Source organism: Bufo bufo, chromosome 4 (assembly GCF_905171765.1).
Source record: "Bufo bufo chromosome 4, aBufBuf1.1, whole genome shotgun sequence".
Classification (NCBI taxonomy): domain Eukaryota; kingdom Metazoa; phylum Chordata; class Amphibia; order Anura; family Bufonidae; genus Bufo; species Bufo bufo.
The window spans coordinates 440,324,371-440,342,594 of NC_053392.1; the positions used below are offsets into that span (position 1 = coordinate 440,324,371).

The following is an 18,224-nucleotide window of genomic DNA, read 5'->3' on the forward strand; positions in this document are numbered from 1 at the left end:
GCCCTTAAAGAAAGCGACACCATAAAACTGATGACAGATTCCATTTAATTTTAGGAAAACCAGCAACTATTACCTTTCTTAATCCAATATCACTATTCGGAGAGCAGTATTTGTACCACACCGATTTTAGGACAGATGCAAAAGGTGTCACTCCAATCCCTGCTGCAATGCATACACTAACATGATAGTGGAATACATTAGTTGTAGCTGATCCATAAGGTCCATCAACTGCCAATCTAGAATAAAAAATAACTGTGTAAGAAAGTGTGAAAGAAATTGATTTTAGTTGAACACATTTGTACTTCGAGAAGGCATCCATTTTGTCTCCTAACCATCTTTATACCAGTAATTTGAATTTGAACTCATGAAGTGAAGTAAAACACTTTATATTCTTCTTTCACCTATTACAAAACGATCATTCATAGGAACAATAAATAAAGCTTAAATCGCAAATTGGAAGTACCTGCTTGAGCAAGCATGATATTATGACACAGGAATTAGACGCTTGGCAAAATTTCAGAATATTTACATTTAAACTTTAGATTTTAGCACATAGCTGTATGAATTAACTTTTGTATTCTGTCTCGTCATTCCTGATTGGTTACTGCATTAAATGATTTTGATTGGTCATATTATGGCTAAAAGGGGTGGTGACTAGACTCCCAATGTATAACTAATAAAATTGGATCTACATGTGTTGCCCGGCAGAGAATCCTTTCACCAGCAAAGGTGTCTGACTGCTTGATTCTTAGGTTGACTGCATCCCCTGGCACATAAGGAGAACTTATTAACCAATTTTAATCCCACAGGCAACCAGGTGAAGTCAAAAATGCTAAATACAATTATATGAGTAGTTGTCTATTTTCAGATTTAAGTAAGCTAAAATCAAGATAAAATTATAGGATGTAATGGTACATACTGGTGATATTGTAGGCACAGAACAGCTCAATTGTGATTTACATCCAGTCTCCCACTATAATGGCACTAGCTAGAATGATCTCTTTCTCTAGGTAATACCTCTTTGCATATTATTTTACCAAGGAGCATTGCCACTTTGTTGCCATACACAGCTGATCTACTGACAATGAATGGCTAGAATGATCTACTGACAATAAATGGCTATGCCGGATCTCAAAACCGGACAGCACAACGCAGATGTGAAAATAGCCTTAGCTGTTTCAAGAGACCACAGTGTTTTCTTCACTGTTTACCTGCTCGTACGTGAACATTGCGGCATGTAATTACCCCCAGAGATGCTATTTTGTCAATAGGGTCGTTCGTGTAATATAAACTTTGTACAATGAAAGTTTGACAGCATTCTAATACATTTTGTATTAAAATGCCCCGCAATTTTTCAGATTTCTGTATTGTAAGGGTATTTTTTAAGTTCTGATTGGTTCTGTCCCTTTAATTCTGTTCCCTTTTATTATTACCATTCTGTGTAATGATGTGCCTTGTAATGTAGTACCCATCCCCCATTGTGCTGGCAAGAACACATTCGTGAGTGATCTCAAAGACAAGCCTGACGCACACTGGAGGAGAGTCTGATGGGAATAACTGTGATCTACACTAACAATGAATTAGTAGGATGTAAGTATCGATTTGCCCTATTTCTTCTACACCCTGGGGTGTCATCCATGTGCTACGACATGGTGACCGGAGTGTCACCCCATATTGCATGTTGCATATTTAGGCTAGTGATGTTTATTTACTTTTTATTATTCTGTATGTGATTTGTTTGTGTTATCATACATTTAAGCACACTTAGTAAATATATTTATTAACTTAGCCTGTGTAAGTTTTTTTTTATTCTCAAAACTTTAGAATTCACATTATGTTACAATCTCCATTTGCCATAAGTGAATGAGAACACTCTTGTATAAATCCTTAAACACAAAACCATTCAGATTTTGCCCTGTATTCAGTCTAGGCAGCGTTCTATAAGCTATGTTTACTTTCTGCATTGAATAGCTCTAACAGAGGACCTAAGGCATACAAAGAATAAGACATCATGGGGCCCCATGTGAAAGCTCTACAGAGAACTCTACCAAATTTAACAAAATTAGTGTCCACCATAACTTCATAATAGATCTTAATAAGGACTGAGCCTTTCACATATAGAGCTCCAAATACTTTTCTTTACAGTATCAATATGTGAAAGCACGGCTGGCAGATTTATGCAGCTAATTTCAAACTCAGTGGTAAGTGTAAAAATCCACCTAGTAGCAGCTGCAGGCAAAAGCTATGACGCGAGCTCCTTAAGTCTTATGAGTTGACCCTAGGCTAAAGAAATGGTGCCACATTTCTTTCCTAACTTTATCCTTAAAAGCAATACTTGGAGTTTTAGGCTAAATGGAACATTTCTGAAGATATATGAAAACAATATAATGGAGGAATCAAAATGCATTTAATAAAAAGGTTTCCAACCTTGGCAGCTGCCAAGGCTCCAAACACATATTCCTGCTTGCCCCACATTCTGCAAGGAGGCCTTTTGTCCAGTCTCCAAGAGCCTTCACGTGCACACTAAAAAATGGTTCTTCTGGTGCTGAAGTTAATGTGAAAGGATGCCACTCTAGCCATGAAACAGCAGGGCATTGAAGAAAAATATATTGGCCTGGTTCCATAGCAAAACCCCTTTTCTTCATTTGAATTTCTAGGACACCCGATGCGTGAGTGACAACCTGAAAAAGAATTACATATTTACCAGAAGCAAAATCAATTAAGCCCTTAATGACCAGGTCTGAAAGGGCCTCAATGACCAGACACTTGTTTTTTAATTAGTGCATATGGCGGTTTAACCATTTTAACTGTAATGTATTATTTGTATTATTTGTTGGACTACCAAAATAATACTGTATTTTTCGCCCTATAAGACGCACTGGCCCATAAGAGGCACCTAGGTTTTAGAGGAGGACAATAAGAAAAAAATATTTTTCATTACACCTCAGGTCAGACCACCAATCAGACCCCCAATGTTAATCAGACCTCAGCTGACAGCCCCAATCAGACCCCCAATGTTAATAAGACCCCAATAAGACCTCAGCTCAGACCAAAATGTAAATGACCCCAATCAGACCTTAGATAAGAGCCCCATGCCTCTCATCAGCCCTCATATTCTTCTCATCATCCCCCATTGCTTCTCATCAGCCCCCCATGCCTCTTATCAGCCCCCATATCAGCTCCATGCCTCTTATAATCCCCCATGTCTCATCAGCCTCCTTGCCTCTCATCACCCCAATATCAGCTCCTATGCCTCTCATCATCCCCCATAATCAGCCCTTATGCCTCTCATCGGCCATTATAATCATCCCCTATGCCTCTCATCAGCCTCCATAATCAGCCCTTTTGCCTCTCATCAGCTTCCACTATCAGTCCTTACGCCTCTCATCACCCCCATTGCCTCAGATCATGCCAGCTAATATAAATAAACCACTTACCTCTCCTGCTACGGACGCCGCTACTCCTCACCGCCCGCGCTCTGTCTTCATCCTGCCACTAGCTGTGTGACGTGCTTATTAGTATTTGCCCCATAGGACACTGGGGCATTTCCCCCCCCCCCACTTTGGGGGGAAGAATGCGACTTATGGCGCGAAAAATACAGTATTTGTTTTCATGTGGTACATTGGGCTTTTTATTTATATCTTTAGCAATGTTTTCGCTTTTCTTAGTTTTATCTGGTGAAACGTGCACAAAACATTGTAAAAGGTAATTTTTTTCACACTATATGTCAAACACTGACAGCTGGGGACCTGACTTGATAGAAAGAGCATAGATTTCAATATATAAATGACAGGTTTTACTGAATCTTTTCCAACAAAACTATATATCAATTTGCTCAGCTCCTTCTGCTCTATAACATGGTGACTGCAGATTGCACTGCATTTTGTGGTGACAAGTTCTCTTGATAAGTAATTTTGTCACTCTCGTTATTATTACCTTTGTGATGACAACTTCTTGCTTAGATCTCCAAAATCGAATTATCCTTTCACATACATAGAATACCAAAGGGAAAACAACCCATTTCCATGTCTAAGAAGAAAATACAGTTAGTTTATTGTGTTAATGCAAAAGTATAATTTTTTTTACATATATTGACATATAAATATTGTTTTGTATTTAAATATTATACACAGATAAAGGTGGTGGAACTGAAAAAAGTGATACATTATATCTATCTATATATAATCTATTAAATTATAACCAAATTCACATATATTTAATTTTCTGTGGTGGAACAAGTACATATCTTACATATGCTCCTACATATATCAGGACCTTACCCCTTCTTGCAAATGGATGCACTACTACTGTCTTATTGTGATGTTCTTAGCGCAACAGGATATAATGCACATCCATTGTAAGGTACAGGTATAGGAGCTGCTCATGTCGTCAGCAAACGGAGCTGGCTGTAATATACAGACATCAAGCCATATCTGTTGGGATCTCAGTTATCTCTGATCCTAGCCATTTAATTCCTTAGATGATGTAGTCAATAGTAGTTTTGAGTGAAGTGAAGCATTCAAAGTGGAATTTGGTCTGAAGTTTAGTAAAACTTTGATTCTAAACGAATTCAAATTTCTTCACGCTTTGTGATAACTATTGCATTTTTCGCCCTATAAGACGCACCAGCCCATAAGACGCCCCTTAGTTTTAGAGGAGGACAATAAGAAAAAAATATTTTTCATTAGACCTCAGGTCAGATCAGCAATCAGACCCCCAATATTAATCAGACCTCATCTGACAGCCCCAATCAGATCCCCAATGTTAATAAGACCTCAGATCAGATCCCAATATAAAGAAGACCCCCAATCAGACCTCAGATGAGACCCCCATGCCTTATATCAGCACACAGCCATTTATAAGCAGCCCCCAGGCATGTATAATTATCCCCCAGCCATGTATAATTATCCCCCAGCCATGTATAATTATCCCCCAGCCATTTATAAGCAGCCCCAGCCATTTATAAGCAGCGCCCAGCCATTTATAAGCAGCCCCCAGTCATATATCAGCCCCCAGCAGTGATATTTCAGCCCCCATCAGGCTCAGATCACAAAATAAAAAACACTTACCTCTCCTGCTCCTGGATGCCGCTGCTCCTCACCCACAGCGCGATCCTCTTCATCCTGCCGCCGGCTGTGTTGTGAAGGCTGCGCACAGCCTGAGATCACAGAGCGCACTCACGCTGTGCGCAGACTTCACAGCTGACAGCCGAGGACCAGGAAGCGCTGAGTACAGAGCCTGAGTACAGGCGAAAAATATGGTAATCAGTTTTCCCTAGAATGGCGGCTGCACGTGTTAGAAAATTAAAGTAAGAAGCCCAGGAACGCAAGATCACCCATAATGCTGAGCAATCCACAGATAGCCTTCCCCTGTGATGTTACAGCCCTATAAAACCCTCATCTGGCATGGTCTCCGCCATTGTCCTGTGAGCTGAACATAGGGAGAGACATGGAAAGTGCTCATGCGCTAGGGACAGTGTTGTTGAAAATGATTAATTTATTCCTACATTTACTTATTCCTCTACATCAGCTGTAAACTAAGATATGTAATTTAATACCATTAAGATAGAATCCTTTATTATTCCACTGACAGTGTACCAACCATTACCATCCAGTTTGCACCCCTTAGGAGGGCTAGGTCTTTATGATGACCATCCTCATCATTTGCTGGCTTTACTTCTTTCAAATCATCCTTCAAAGTCTCCATGTCCTAGAAAAGTCAGCAAGATGCATAGCGTGGAGCTGGATGTTCGTGATGACATATTCTCATCGATATTAGATGATGCGGAAAAGAAGGAAAAGCAGATGACAGAGGAAGAGCCCCCACCTGTAGGGCAGGAAAGCACTGGGGTTGAAGAAGTGAGTACAGCCCCTGTTTAAAGGTACATTAAAGGTGCTGCACGGTCATTAACAATAAGAGCTGACCATACAGTGCAGTCTTCATAATTAAATAAAAGGCAACTGCAGGCTACACAGCCCACAGCACGGCCGCTCAGTGTGGCTGTACCCTAAGGCAGAATGGTCTGTGTCAGTGGCATGCTAAGGGGGGGCATGGGGGCGGTCTGCCCCGGGTGCCTGCTCTCAGGAGGTGCTAGAGCCTAGTAGCAATGAGTGCTTCATTGAATCACTCGTTGCTGGAGCTCCGGGAGCTGCAGTCCTGTGACTCAGCTCCTCGTACTCAGTCTCTCCTGCACTGAATGATAAAGCATAGAGACTTCTCCCTGATCCACCATTCAGCCAGCAGGCACGGATCCCGTTGCCTGCATGTGTGGGGGGGAGCCTGCAGTCCGGGAATCTGCATAAGCTCCACCCACACAATGCTGCAGAGCGATCTGTGTCTGCAGGGAAGAGCTGGATGTGAGCCTCAGGAATGGGACAAGGTACTGTGCTTTAGTTGTTTTTCATCAGAAGGCATTTCTACAATGGAGGGGTCACAGATAGCATTTATACCATGGAGGGGGTACAGAGAGCATTTATAACATGGAGGGGGCACATAGGGCATTTATATCATAGAGGGGGCACAGAGAGCATTTATAGTATAGAGGGGGCACAGAGGGCATTTATATCATGGAGGGGGCACAGAAGGCATTTCTACTATGGAGGGGGCACAGAGGGAATTACTACTACAGAGTGGGTACAGAGGGCATTACTACTACAAAAAGGGTCACAGAGGGAATTACTACAAAGGGGGCACAGAGGACAATACTAAAATAAAGGGGGCACAGAAGGCAATACTACTACAAAGGGGGCACAGAGGGCAATACTACTATTAGGGGAGCACAATCAGCTTTACTACTATGGAGGGGGCACAGTGGGCATTACTACTGTAAATGAGATACAAAGGGTATTATAAATATGAAGGGGGAACAATGGACATTACTACTGTGAAGGGGGAATAATGGGCATTACTACTACAAAGGGAGCACACTGGGTATTACTACTATAACTGGGGCACAATGGGAATTACTACTATGAAGGGGGCACAATGGGCATTTTCTCCTATGAGGGGACACAATGGGCATTACTACTGTGAAGGGGGCACAGATAGCTTTACTCCTGTGAAGTGGGTGGGCATAACTGTTATGGGGCACTGAGTGGGCATTATTACTGTGAAGAGGGCACAATGGACATTACTACTGTAAAGGGGCACAGATGGCATTATTACTGTTATGGGGGCACAGTGTGGGCATAACTACTCTGAAGGGGAATATAGAGGGCATTAAAATTGTGAAGGGGGCACAGATAGGGCATTACTACTGTAAAAGGCGCACAGAGAGGGCATAACTACTGTGAGGGAGGCACAAAGAGGGCATAACTACTGTGAAGGGATCACAGATAAGCCATTACTACTGTGAGGGGGGCATAACTACTGTGAAGGGGGCAAAATGAAGGGATAAGTACTTTAAGGGGGCACAATGTGGGCATAACTACTGTGAAAGTTGTTCAGTGAGGGCATAACTACCTTGAGGGGGCACAGTATGGGCATAACTACCATGAGGGGGCACATATCAGGACAAAACTACTGTGAAGGTTGTACAATGAGGTCAACACTATTGTGAGCGGGTACAATTTTCTTAAAGTATTGGGGAGGGGGAGTGCCAGAAATAGGACTCGCCCCGAGTGCCAAACACCCTAGGCATGCCACTGGTCTGTGTATACCTTATTTATAGCAATTTGGGACAAATTAATTCATAACTAGGGTTGAGCAAACCCGAACTGTAAAGTTCGGGTTCGTACCGAACTTTAGGATTTTTTGACCCTGGACCCGAACCAGAACATTTCAGGAAAAGTTTGGGTTCGAGTTCGGTGTTCGTTGATTTAATGGCGCTTTTTGAAAGGCTGCAGGGCAGCCAATCAACAAGCGTTTAACTAGTGTGCCCTTATAAGCCATCACAGCCATGCCTACTAATGGCATAGCTGTGATTGGCCAGGGCAGCATGTGACCCAGCCTCTATATAAGCTGGAGTCACGTAGCGCCGCACGTCACTCAGCTCTTACTAGTGTAGGGATAGGATGCTGCTGCTGTGAGGGAGAGAATAGGAAAGAACCTATCTGATATCAGAACTTGTTGCTGTTAAACACATAATTGTTAAACACAGTGGGCAACATATACCCATTTTTTAAGTGCAACTGCACTGCATATGTGCCAGGGGAAGGGAAAATAATATAGGTAATCAGTCTGTGAGTTCAGGGAACCAGAGGGTGACATATTCACATTTTTTTCTGTAAAGTACCCATGTGCTGCATATGTGAGCATAATCAATTCAGTAATTCCATCTGTTAGATTCTGGGGGGACAAATAATTTTTTTTGCTAAAAAAGTACATTTGCGCTCTGCACTGCATTAGTGAAAGAAAATCAGTTAAATATAAATAAAATGAGAACGTTATAAGGGTTATATAAACCAAGGAAGATACTTTGAGAATAGAAGACAAACAAAAAAAAGAAATGGATGGAAACAGAAGTCTCTGTTTCTGACAGAACTATAAAAAATAGGCAGATTTAGGCCCCTTTCACACGGGTAAGATTTCCGTACGGGTGCAATGCGTGAGGTGCACGCATTGCACCTGCACTGAATCCGGACCCATTCACTTCAATGGGGCTGTGTACATGAGCGGTGATTTTCATGCATCACTGGTCCGTTGCGTGAAAAATCGCAGCAAGCTCTATATTGTGTGTTTTTCACGCAGTGAAAATCGCAAGCATCAACAAGCAAATGCGGATGCGGTGCGGTTTTCACTCATGGTTACTAGCAGACGATCGGGATGGGGACCCGATTTTTATTATCTTCCCTTCTAACATTATTATAAGGGAAAATAATAGCATTCTTAATACAGAATGCTTAGTAAAATAGTGATGGAGGGGTTAAAAAATAAAAAACTATTAATAAACTCACCTTAATCCACTTGAACGCTCAGCCTGGCATGTGTTCTTTCTTTTTTAACCACCTCCCGACCGCCTAACGCACGGATGCGTCCGGAAGGTGGTTGATTCATTCCTCCTGGACGCATCCGTGCGTCATCTCGCGAGACGCGAGATTTCGGTCAGAGCCGGCCCGCGCATGCGCATCGCGGGCCGGCAAAAGTTAAAGAACAATTTCGTCACCAGCCTGCCAGCAACGATCATTGGCTGGCGATTTTCAAAAAAACTAATCACAAGCCATATAACAGATCATATTAGTAAATATGATCTGTTATATGGCTTGTCTGCTCCTCTGCTGGTCCTTTTCGTCGGTTGGATCCAGCAGAGGAGCAGACTGAACTGTGAGTAGCACCAACAGTACACTGTAGCCCCAGATCACCCCCCTGCACCCCAATTAACCCTTTGATCACCCCTTTGATCGCCCCTGTCGAACACTAGTGAAAGGAAAAAAAGTGATCAGTGTAAACTGTCACTTTTTTTTTTTCACTGGTATTGACTGTTAGGTTTTAGGGATAGTTTAGGCCCCTTGGTTAGGTAGTTTAGCGTGAGTTAGCGCCCAGCCCACCGCACCGCAGTCACTTATTCGCTGTTTAGCGTATCGCTAATCAGCATTTGTACTTTTATAGTATCTGTAAATGATCAAAACTGATCACGGTCAAATCTATAATTGTATTAGTGTCACCTTAGCTTGCCCTCCACCCAAAACGCAGTGTTTGCCCGATCAGGCCTGATCGGTCGCCCACACGTGCGTTCACCCACGCCCGCCCCGCCGCAGTGACAAAAAATATATATTTTTTGATCACTGCACATTCACTTTACACGCGCTGCGGCGATAAAAAAATCAGTTTTGATATTTTTTATCAACCGCAGCGGCCTCCGGTACTTCGCTAGCCTCCCCTTTGTAAGACAGGCTTGCTTTTTTTCTTGGGTAGTCTCAGGGAATACCCCTAAATTTAGTAGTCCAAAATGTCAAACAGGGGGTATTCTTCTGAAGAGGCCTACAGGATTCTGACCCAGTCGGATGAGGAGTGGGAACCCTCATCTGACGAATCTAGCAGGTCAGAATATGAACCTGTAGAAAGCAGTGGCTCTCTGACCCAAAGTTCGGACGAGGAGGCTGAGGTCCCTGATAGCACCAGGCGTACCCGGCCCCGTGTCGCTAGACCACAGGTTGCGCAGGATCCGCTTCAAGAGCAGCAGAGTGGGGCTGTCGCTGCCGGATCACGTGGTGAGGCATACACCAGCAGCGCAGCCCTTCCTGGACCTAGTACCAGCACTGCCGTACAACATGGTGAAGTAGCGAGCACCAGAAGGGCAGTTGAAGCTGGTACGGTGGCACGTGCAGTAGTTACCCCGTCGCAGCCACCGCACAGACAGGCTAAAAAGCATGAATTGCGGTCATATTGGTCCACGAACCCAATTCATCACATGCCCATGTTCTCTGCTGCTATGTCCAGGACACGATTTGAGACCATCCTGCGTTTCCTGCATTTTAGCGACAACACCACCTCCCGTCCCAGAGGCCACCCAGCTTTTGACCGGCTCCACAAAATTCGGCCCCTCATAGACCATTTCAACCAGAAATTTGCAGATTTGTATACCCCCGAGCAAAACATCTGCATAGACGAGTCCCTAATACATTTTACCGGGCGCCTTGGCTTCAAACAATACATCCCAAGCAAGCGTGCCCGGTATGGGGTCAAATTGTATAAGCTCTGTGAAAGGGCCACAGGCTATACCCACAAATTTCGTGTCTATGAGGGAAAAGATCAGACCCTGGAGCCGGTCGGTTGCCCTGACTACCTGGGGAGCAGTGGGAAGACAGTCTGGGACTTGGTGTCACCCTTATTCGGCAAGGGGTACCATCTTTATGTGGACAATTTCTACACAAGTGTGGCCCTCTTTAGGCATTTGTTTCTAGAACGGATTTGCGCCTGTGGCACCGTGCGACCTAGTCGCCGGGGCTTCCCCCAATGGCTCGTTACCACCTGTCTTGCAAGGGGGGAGAGGGCTGCCTTGTGTAACGAAGAACTGCTCGCGGTGAAATGGAGAGACAAGCTTGACGTTTACATGCTCTCCTCCATTCACGCAGACACGACAATCCAAATTGAGCGAGCAACCCGTGTCATTGAAAAGCCCTTCTCAGTCCACAACTATAATTTGCTCATGGGAGGGGTGGACTTCAATGACCAGATGTTGTCTCCATATTTAGTTTCCCGCAGAACCAGACGCTGGTATAAGAAGGTGTCTGTATATTTGATTCAATTGGCTCTGTATAATAGTTTTGTTCTCTACAGTAAGGCTGGGAGAACACGATCCTTCCTCAAATTCCAGGAAGAGATCATCGAGAACCTCCTGTATCCAGAAGGTTCCGTGGCCCCATCCACCAGTGTAGTTAGCCGTCTACACGAGCGACATTTCCCCAATGTCGTTGCTGGTACCTCAACCCAACCGTCACCCCGAAAAAGATGTTGTGTCTGTAGCAGGAGTGGAATAAGGCGTGACACCTGCTATTTCTGTCCTGACTGTCCTGACCACCCTGCCTTATGCTTAGGAGAGTGTTTCCGGAAGTACCACACACAGGTACACCTAGCATAGGGATCACATCTCACCAGGACAGGCACACAGGGCTATTAGGGCCCATTCACTCACAGCTGCTGCAAACGTCTCCTTTCACATGGGACAAAGTGCATAACGTACTTCGTCACATCTTTGGGCGATTTGCGCTTTGCACATTGACCCATGGGGAAGGAGAGGTTTGTTCTATAAAGGTAAAAAAAAAAAAAAAAAACACCAGTAAGCAAAAAGGTTAATGTTCAGTTCAAAAAGTTAAAGTTTATATGTTCTCTTCCAAAGTTAATAAAATTATTGTGTTGTGGCCTGGTTTTTTCATTTTTTTTTTTTTTTTTTTACCTTCCAGGTGAACCAACCGATCGACTAGCTGCAGCACTGATGTGCATTCTGACAGAAGCATTGCGCTGCTGTCAGATTACACGCAAGTCGGTGTATGCGGCGCTGCAAGACGAGATTTCTCCTCTGCAGTAAAAGATACGTTTGCCGAGGCATATGAGCTGAGGAGGTGGCGGTGTTCCTATGCTTTGGCAAACACTTTGTATATAGAAAAAAAATAAAAAAAATCCCGGCAATGATTTATTCATCCAAATCGATTGATGTGAATGGAGAAATCTGGTTTGCCAGGGCATACGAGCTAAGTGGGTATGGATGTTGGGCGGAGCTCCTATGTCCTCGCAGACGCCTTTCCCCTCTTTATTTTTTTTTGGCAGAGATTTTTTCATCCACATTGAAAAAAAAAATCTCATTACCCGTATGCTCAATATAAGGAGAATAGCAGAAACTCCTAATGCTGGGCATACATGTAATGATTGCGGAGACCCTCAAATGCCAGGGCAGTACAAACACCCCACAAATAACACCATTTTGGAAGGAAGACACCCCAAGGTATTCGCTGAGGGGCATATTGAGTCCATGAAAGATTGAAATTTTTGTCCCAAGTTAGCGGAAAGGGAGACTTTGTGAGAAAAAAATCAAAAAAATCAATTTCCGCTAACTTGTGCCCAAATTTTTTTTTTTCTATGAACTCGCCATGCCCCTCATTGAATACCTTGGGGTGTCTTCTTTCCAAAATGGGGTCAGATGTGGGGTATTTATACTGCCCTGGCATTTTAGGGGCCCCAAAGCGTGAGAAGAAGTCCGGTATCCAAATGTCTAAAAATGCCCTCCTAAAAGGAATTTGGGCCCCTTTGCCCACCTAGGCTGCAAAAAAGTGTCACACGTGGTATTTCCGTATTCAGGAGAAGTTGGGGAATGTGTTTTGGGGTGTCATTTTACATATACCCATGCTGGGTGAGATAAATATCTTGGTCAAATGCCAACTTTGTATAAAAAAAATGGGAAAAGTTGTCTTTTGCCAAGATATTTCTCTCACCCAGCATGGGTATATGTAAAATGACACCCCAAAACACATTCCCCAACTTCTCCTGAATACGGAGATACCACATGTGTGACACTTTTTTGCAGCCTAGGTGGGCAAAGGGGCCCACATTCCAAAGAGCACCTTTCGGATTTCACTGGCCATTTTTTACAGAATTTGATTTCAAACTCCTTACCACACATTTGGGCCCCTAGAATGCCAGGGCAGTATAACTACCCCACAAGTGACCCCATTTTGGAAAGAAGACACCCCAAGGTATTCACTGATGGGCATAGTGAGTTCATGGAAGTTTTTATTTTTTGTCACAAGTTAGTGGAATATGAGACTTTGTAATAAAAAAAAGAAAAAAATCATAATTTTCCGCTAACTTGTGACAAAAAATAAAAAGTTCTATGAACTCACTATGCCCATCAGCGAATACCTTAGGGTGTCTACTTTCCGAAATGGGGTCATTTGTGGGGTGTTTGTACTGTCTGGCCATTGTAGAACCTCAGGAAACATGACAGGTGCTCAGAAAGTCAGAGCTGCTTCAAAAAGCGGAAATTCACATTTTTGTACCATAGTTTGTAAACGCTATAACTTTTACCCAAACCATTTTTTTTTTTACCCAAACATTTTTTTTTTTATCAAAGACATGTAGAACAAAAAATTTAGAGCAAAATTTATATATGGATCTCGTTTTTTTTGCAAAATATTAAAACTGAAAGTGAAAAATGTCATTTTTTTGCAAAAAAAGCATTAAATTTCGATTAATAACAAAAAAAGTAAAAATGTCAGCAGCAATGAAATACCACCAAATGAAATCTCTATTAGTGAGAAGAAAAGGAGGTAAAATTCATTTGGGTGGTAATTTGCATGACCGAGCAATAAACGGTGAAAGTAGTGTAGGTCAGAAGTGTAAAAAGTGGCCTGGTCTTTCAGGGTGTTTAAGCTATGGGGGCTGAGGTGGTTAATGAAAAGGACCTGTGGTGACGTCACTGCACTCATCACATGGTCCATAATATGATCCATTACCATCGTGATGAGCGCAGTGACGTCATCAAAGGTCCTTTAGCCAGGTCCTGAAGAAAGTAGAAAGAAGAGGAGATCCGCTACGTGATCAAGGGGATGGGGTGAGTTAAATTGGTTTATTATTTTTTACCCCTCAATGGACATTTTACTAAGCATTCTGTATAAAGAATGTTATTATTTTACCTTATAACCATGTTATAAGGGAAAATAATAAAATCTACACAACACTGATCCCAAACCCAAACTTCTGTGAAAAAGTACGGGTTTGGGTCTGGGTACCAAACATGCCGATTTTTCTCACACGCGTGCAAAACGCATTTAAAAGCTTTACACTTGCGTGAAAAAAACATGCATTTTCCCGCAACGCACACGCATCTTGTCCGGCCCTCACATGCGATGCCCTTGTGAAAGAGGCCTTAGGTTTAGAAAAGCCAGCAATAAACACAGAAACATAAGAAAAACAGGTGCCAGTGGACTAAAGTGAAGCAATCATGGAGTGTAGAAGACTGGATGATATCCAGGGATGGCTCACAAATCTGTCAAGGAAATGATGCTGAACTTTTGTTTGCCATTCTACTGAAATGTATAAAGAAGCCTGCTTGAGGAAAACAATCAAACTTCCCGACTTATTTATGCTATGGAGTTGCATATCATGTTTAAATGACCAGGGGACATGGCAATTGTTACCTCAATAGTTCATGCACAAGTGTACATAGAAATAGTGGGCACTTTAAAGGGGTTGACTGGGTTCAGAGCTGAATGACGACATACCCCCATTTTCACCCCTCCGGCCCCCCTGATATTAGCATTGGAGCATGCTCTGATGCTCTCCCTTGCCCTGCGCTAGATCGTGCAGAGCAAGGGCTGTTTGTGTTTTTAACACTACTAGTCAGAGGTTTCCGCCTATCAGTGTTGCCAGTCACATCATCGGCACTGATGGGCAGGCTGTAATGTTGCCCTAGCCATTTTACAGGATAGGGCAGTGCTGAAGCCTGCTCATTAGTGCTGGTGGGGTCACTGGGCTCACTGCTAGGCGGAAACCTCTACCTAGCTTTCCCCATGGAGAGCCAGGTACGTCACTAGATGTCCTAAGAAAGCCTTTGCCCTACGCGATTCACGAAAGGCTCCAATGCTCATATCAGAGGAGCTGTCTGGGGGAAAATGGGGGACAACCCCTTTAACCATTTCATCAATAGAAAATAAGCCTAGTGATAATGAAGCCATTTTTCAGGATAATAATAATAATAAATCTTGCCACAGAATAAAGCAGGTTAAAGCTTTTCTTTGGGAAGTGCATATCAACTTAATGGCATGGACCATATCTCAATCTGATTGAAAATTTATAGTAAGAATTTAAAAAAAAAATGGTCCATGACAAGGTACTGCAAAGCTTATTTGTCAACCAGTCTTATAGAAAGATGGATCCAGCTTTATGTAAAATATTTATCATTTGTGAAATTCATGACTTAAAGAATTTGATCTGTCGCAAAAGCCCAAAGTACCAAAAGGACCAAAAAGTACTAATTTGGATATTGTTAATTCAATTTTTCTTTAGTGATTTAGTGATTCCATATTTTAAAAATATATGGCATTAATCAAAATTATTTACTTTCATTTATTTGACGGATGTTTCACAGAGTCAGAATGTTCAGCTGTAAAACAAACAAACATTGATTTATATCGTATCTTTGGCTTGTGTATTTGTTACAAAGTAAAAAAATATGAAAATCTGGGTGAACATCCTTTCGGGATGGCAACGCAGTCAGAATCTCTTATGTAGTTTTTGAAACCAAAATCAGCTATGGATCACAAAAAGAGAAAAAGTATTAAAGGTTTGGCTATACCCCAAGTGTGGTGATTTCTGAATTTTGCCAAAGTTGTATGTGACAGTTATGTGGTGACAGCACCAAAATGCATGTTTGACAACAAAAAAAGACAATATTTCACTGTAAAAACCTGATACCTACTCTAAAGTATGATGTTAAAATTGTTATGGTTTGGGTCAGGGTAGCTCACCATCATAAAAAAAACTATGAACTCTTCATTGAATCAGAGGGTGCTCAAGAATATTATGATACCTACTGTCGAAGCGCATTTAAAAGTTGACCACGCAACATGACAAAGACTCCAAACATACCAGTAAATAACCCAAGGAATGACTTGAAAAAATGGCTCTCTCCTTAGTAATCAAGTCTGGCTCAAAATCTGATTGAGATGCTGTAGTGGGGACTGAAATAGGCTGCACATGCAAGAGGTATCATATAGCTGAATTTTTTTTCCAAGGAAGGATGGAAAAATTTAATACAGCTCTATATAAATTCAATATGGTGCCTAGCAGCTACAACCCCACCAACCAGAAATGTATGCTATATGCCATCAGTTTCTATGGTTGATAAACCCCTTTAAGAGGTTAAAAAGCAAGGAAGAACACCAATTTGTCTCCATCTAGTAGGTGCTCAGACACAAAATATTACACCCTGCCAGGCTCGGACTGGCCCACAGGGATACAGGTGAATCCCTCAGTGGGCCCCTGAGCAAGGTGGGCCTCTTGTCATCCATCCCCTGTACAAGTGGCACATAACACAGTAGACTTACTGCAATACATATTGATAGGCAGTGTACAGCACCTTAAGAAACTACAGCCAGTATCCTCCTTCCCAGGAACCTGCCTTCTCAAAGTTGCTGCAGGGACCCCATAGTCAATCATCTTGTAGCAGGTAATATTTGGACGTGTCCGTATTGGGCAGCCCAGACAGCCCAGTTTGACACTGCACCCTGCTCAAAAAAGGCCCCACAAAATGGGTTTAATCCCACATCATCCCACATCATCCACTCTACTGCAACTGATACAAGACAATCCCAAAATGAGTACCTTTTACATGTTACCTAAACAATATAAAGGTAACCCAGGAAGACCAATTATTTAGGTTATTGAGAATAAGTGAGAATATTTCTGGCTGGGTGGAAAACATTCTAAAACATTTGGTTAAACTGACACTCTGTTATGTCTAGCACACCACAGACATTCTCTACAGACTCTTACCCCTAGGTCCACTACCAGAGGATGCAATATTGGCAACCACTATACTCATACATTCCCCATAAGGATGGCATAGCCCCATGCCAGCACTATCTTCAAAAGAACAACATATCCACAGAGCCAACCTTAAAACTAATCAAGTTTGTGCTCCACCATAATTACTTTTCATTTGGAAACGACATATACCTTTAATATATGAGAAGCAACATGAACAGTAAAATGTCATCACAATATGCCAAACTGTTCATGGCTAAACTGAAGGGGGGATTTTTATCAACTTCCGGTACATTGATAACCTGCTTCTAGTCTGGACAAGCCCTGAGGATGACTTTTACTCACTGCTAAAACAAAAGTGAGTCTATCCAATGATAGGGCTGCACAGGCGGCTCATTTAGGATGCACTTCATGTAGAAGGCATATATATTTCAGTCCCCCTGTACATCTGGTGTATCCTGTTTGCCTGTCAAGATTTATCAGGGCCATTTTGCCCTTTTTTATAGATATCTCTTCAATAAAGACTTTTAATTTTTTTTCTCTTTAACGTTCTATCAGGCAGAGATTCTAGTACATGATACAATGCATAAAGTGCCCCAATGACAACATCTATGTTTGAGAAACCATGCAAAATCTACATTCAAGAATGAATTTACTTAGGCACACAAAAAAAGAAAAATTGGACACACCAGTGAGCAAACACTTCTCAGGACCAGAACACAGTATCATGGACTTAAATGTCGCAATACATTTAATTTTAAGACCAGCAGGGAGAGAAAAATCTGGAAATTCAAACATTCCAATTATTGAAAAGAGGACTCAATCTGACAACGCTTTAGCGACTCGAGCTTCAGATCATAGATCCGAAGTCAATTCATTTAAACACTTCATTTTATTGCTGTAAGGAGACCATTTTGGCTATACATTGCTAGTAGGTGAGCACAATTAAATCCTTTCAGAAAGACTCTAAAGCATCCAGCTACCTTTTTTCTGCTATTGAACTTAAAAAAACGTACATTATTGACAAATGCACTTACTTATTACTAGTGATGAGCAAAATATAAAAAAAAATTGATTCAGCTGCTTTACTGAACTTCTAAACGAAAATCGAATTGTTACGAAGTATTTAGTCACAAATCGCATTCCCTTTTATGTAGAGGGTGCAATGACAGGGAACGGCAATCGCAGATGCCACATTCAACACTGATCGTGGCATCTTAGAGTCACATTGAGGGTCGCATCAAGGGTTAATCAGGGGTTAAAAAAGTAAATACTCACCTCATCCATTTGATCGTGGAGAGGCAATC

The 18,224-nt window shown here is 42.2% G+C and overlaps 1 protein-coding gene across 1 annotated transcript in view; it reads right to left on the minus strand.

The window, feature by feature from the left end:
• NOX3 (NADPH oxidase 3) overlaps nucleotides 1-18,224 on the minus strand; it is a 123,118-nt gene that overhangs the window by 15,235 nt on the left and 89,659 nt on the right. Inside the window, exons 8-10 of the mRNA XM_040427287.1 lie at nucleotides 3,937-4,029; nucleotides 2,428-2,681; nucleotides 74-236 (exon numbers count right to left, since the gene is read on the minus strand). Coding sequence (XP_040283221.1) covers nucleotides 74-236; nucleotides 2,428-2,681; nucleotides 3,937-4,029 — 510 coding nt within the window. The remainder of the gene's footprint in view (nucleotides 1-73; nucleotides 237-2,427; nucleotides 2,682-3,936; nucleotides 4,030-18,224) is intronic.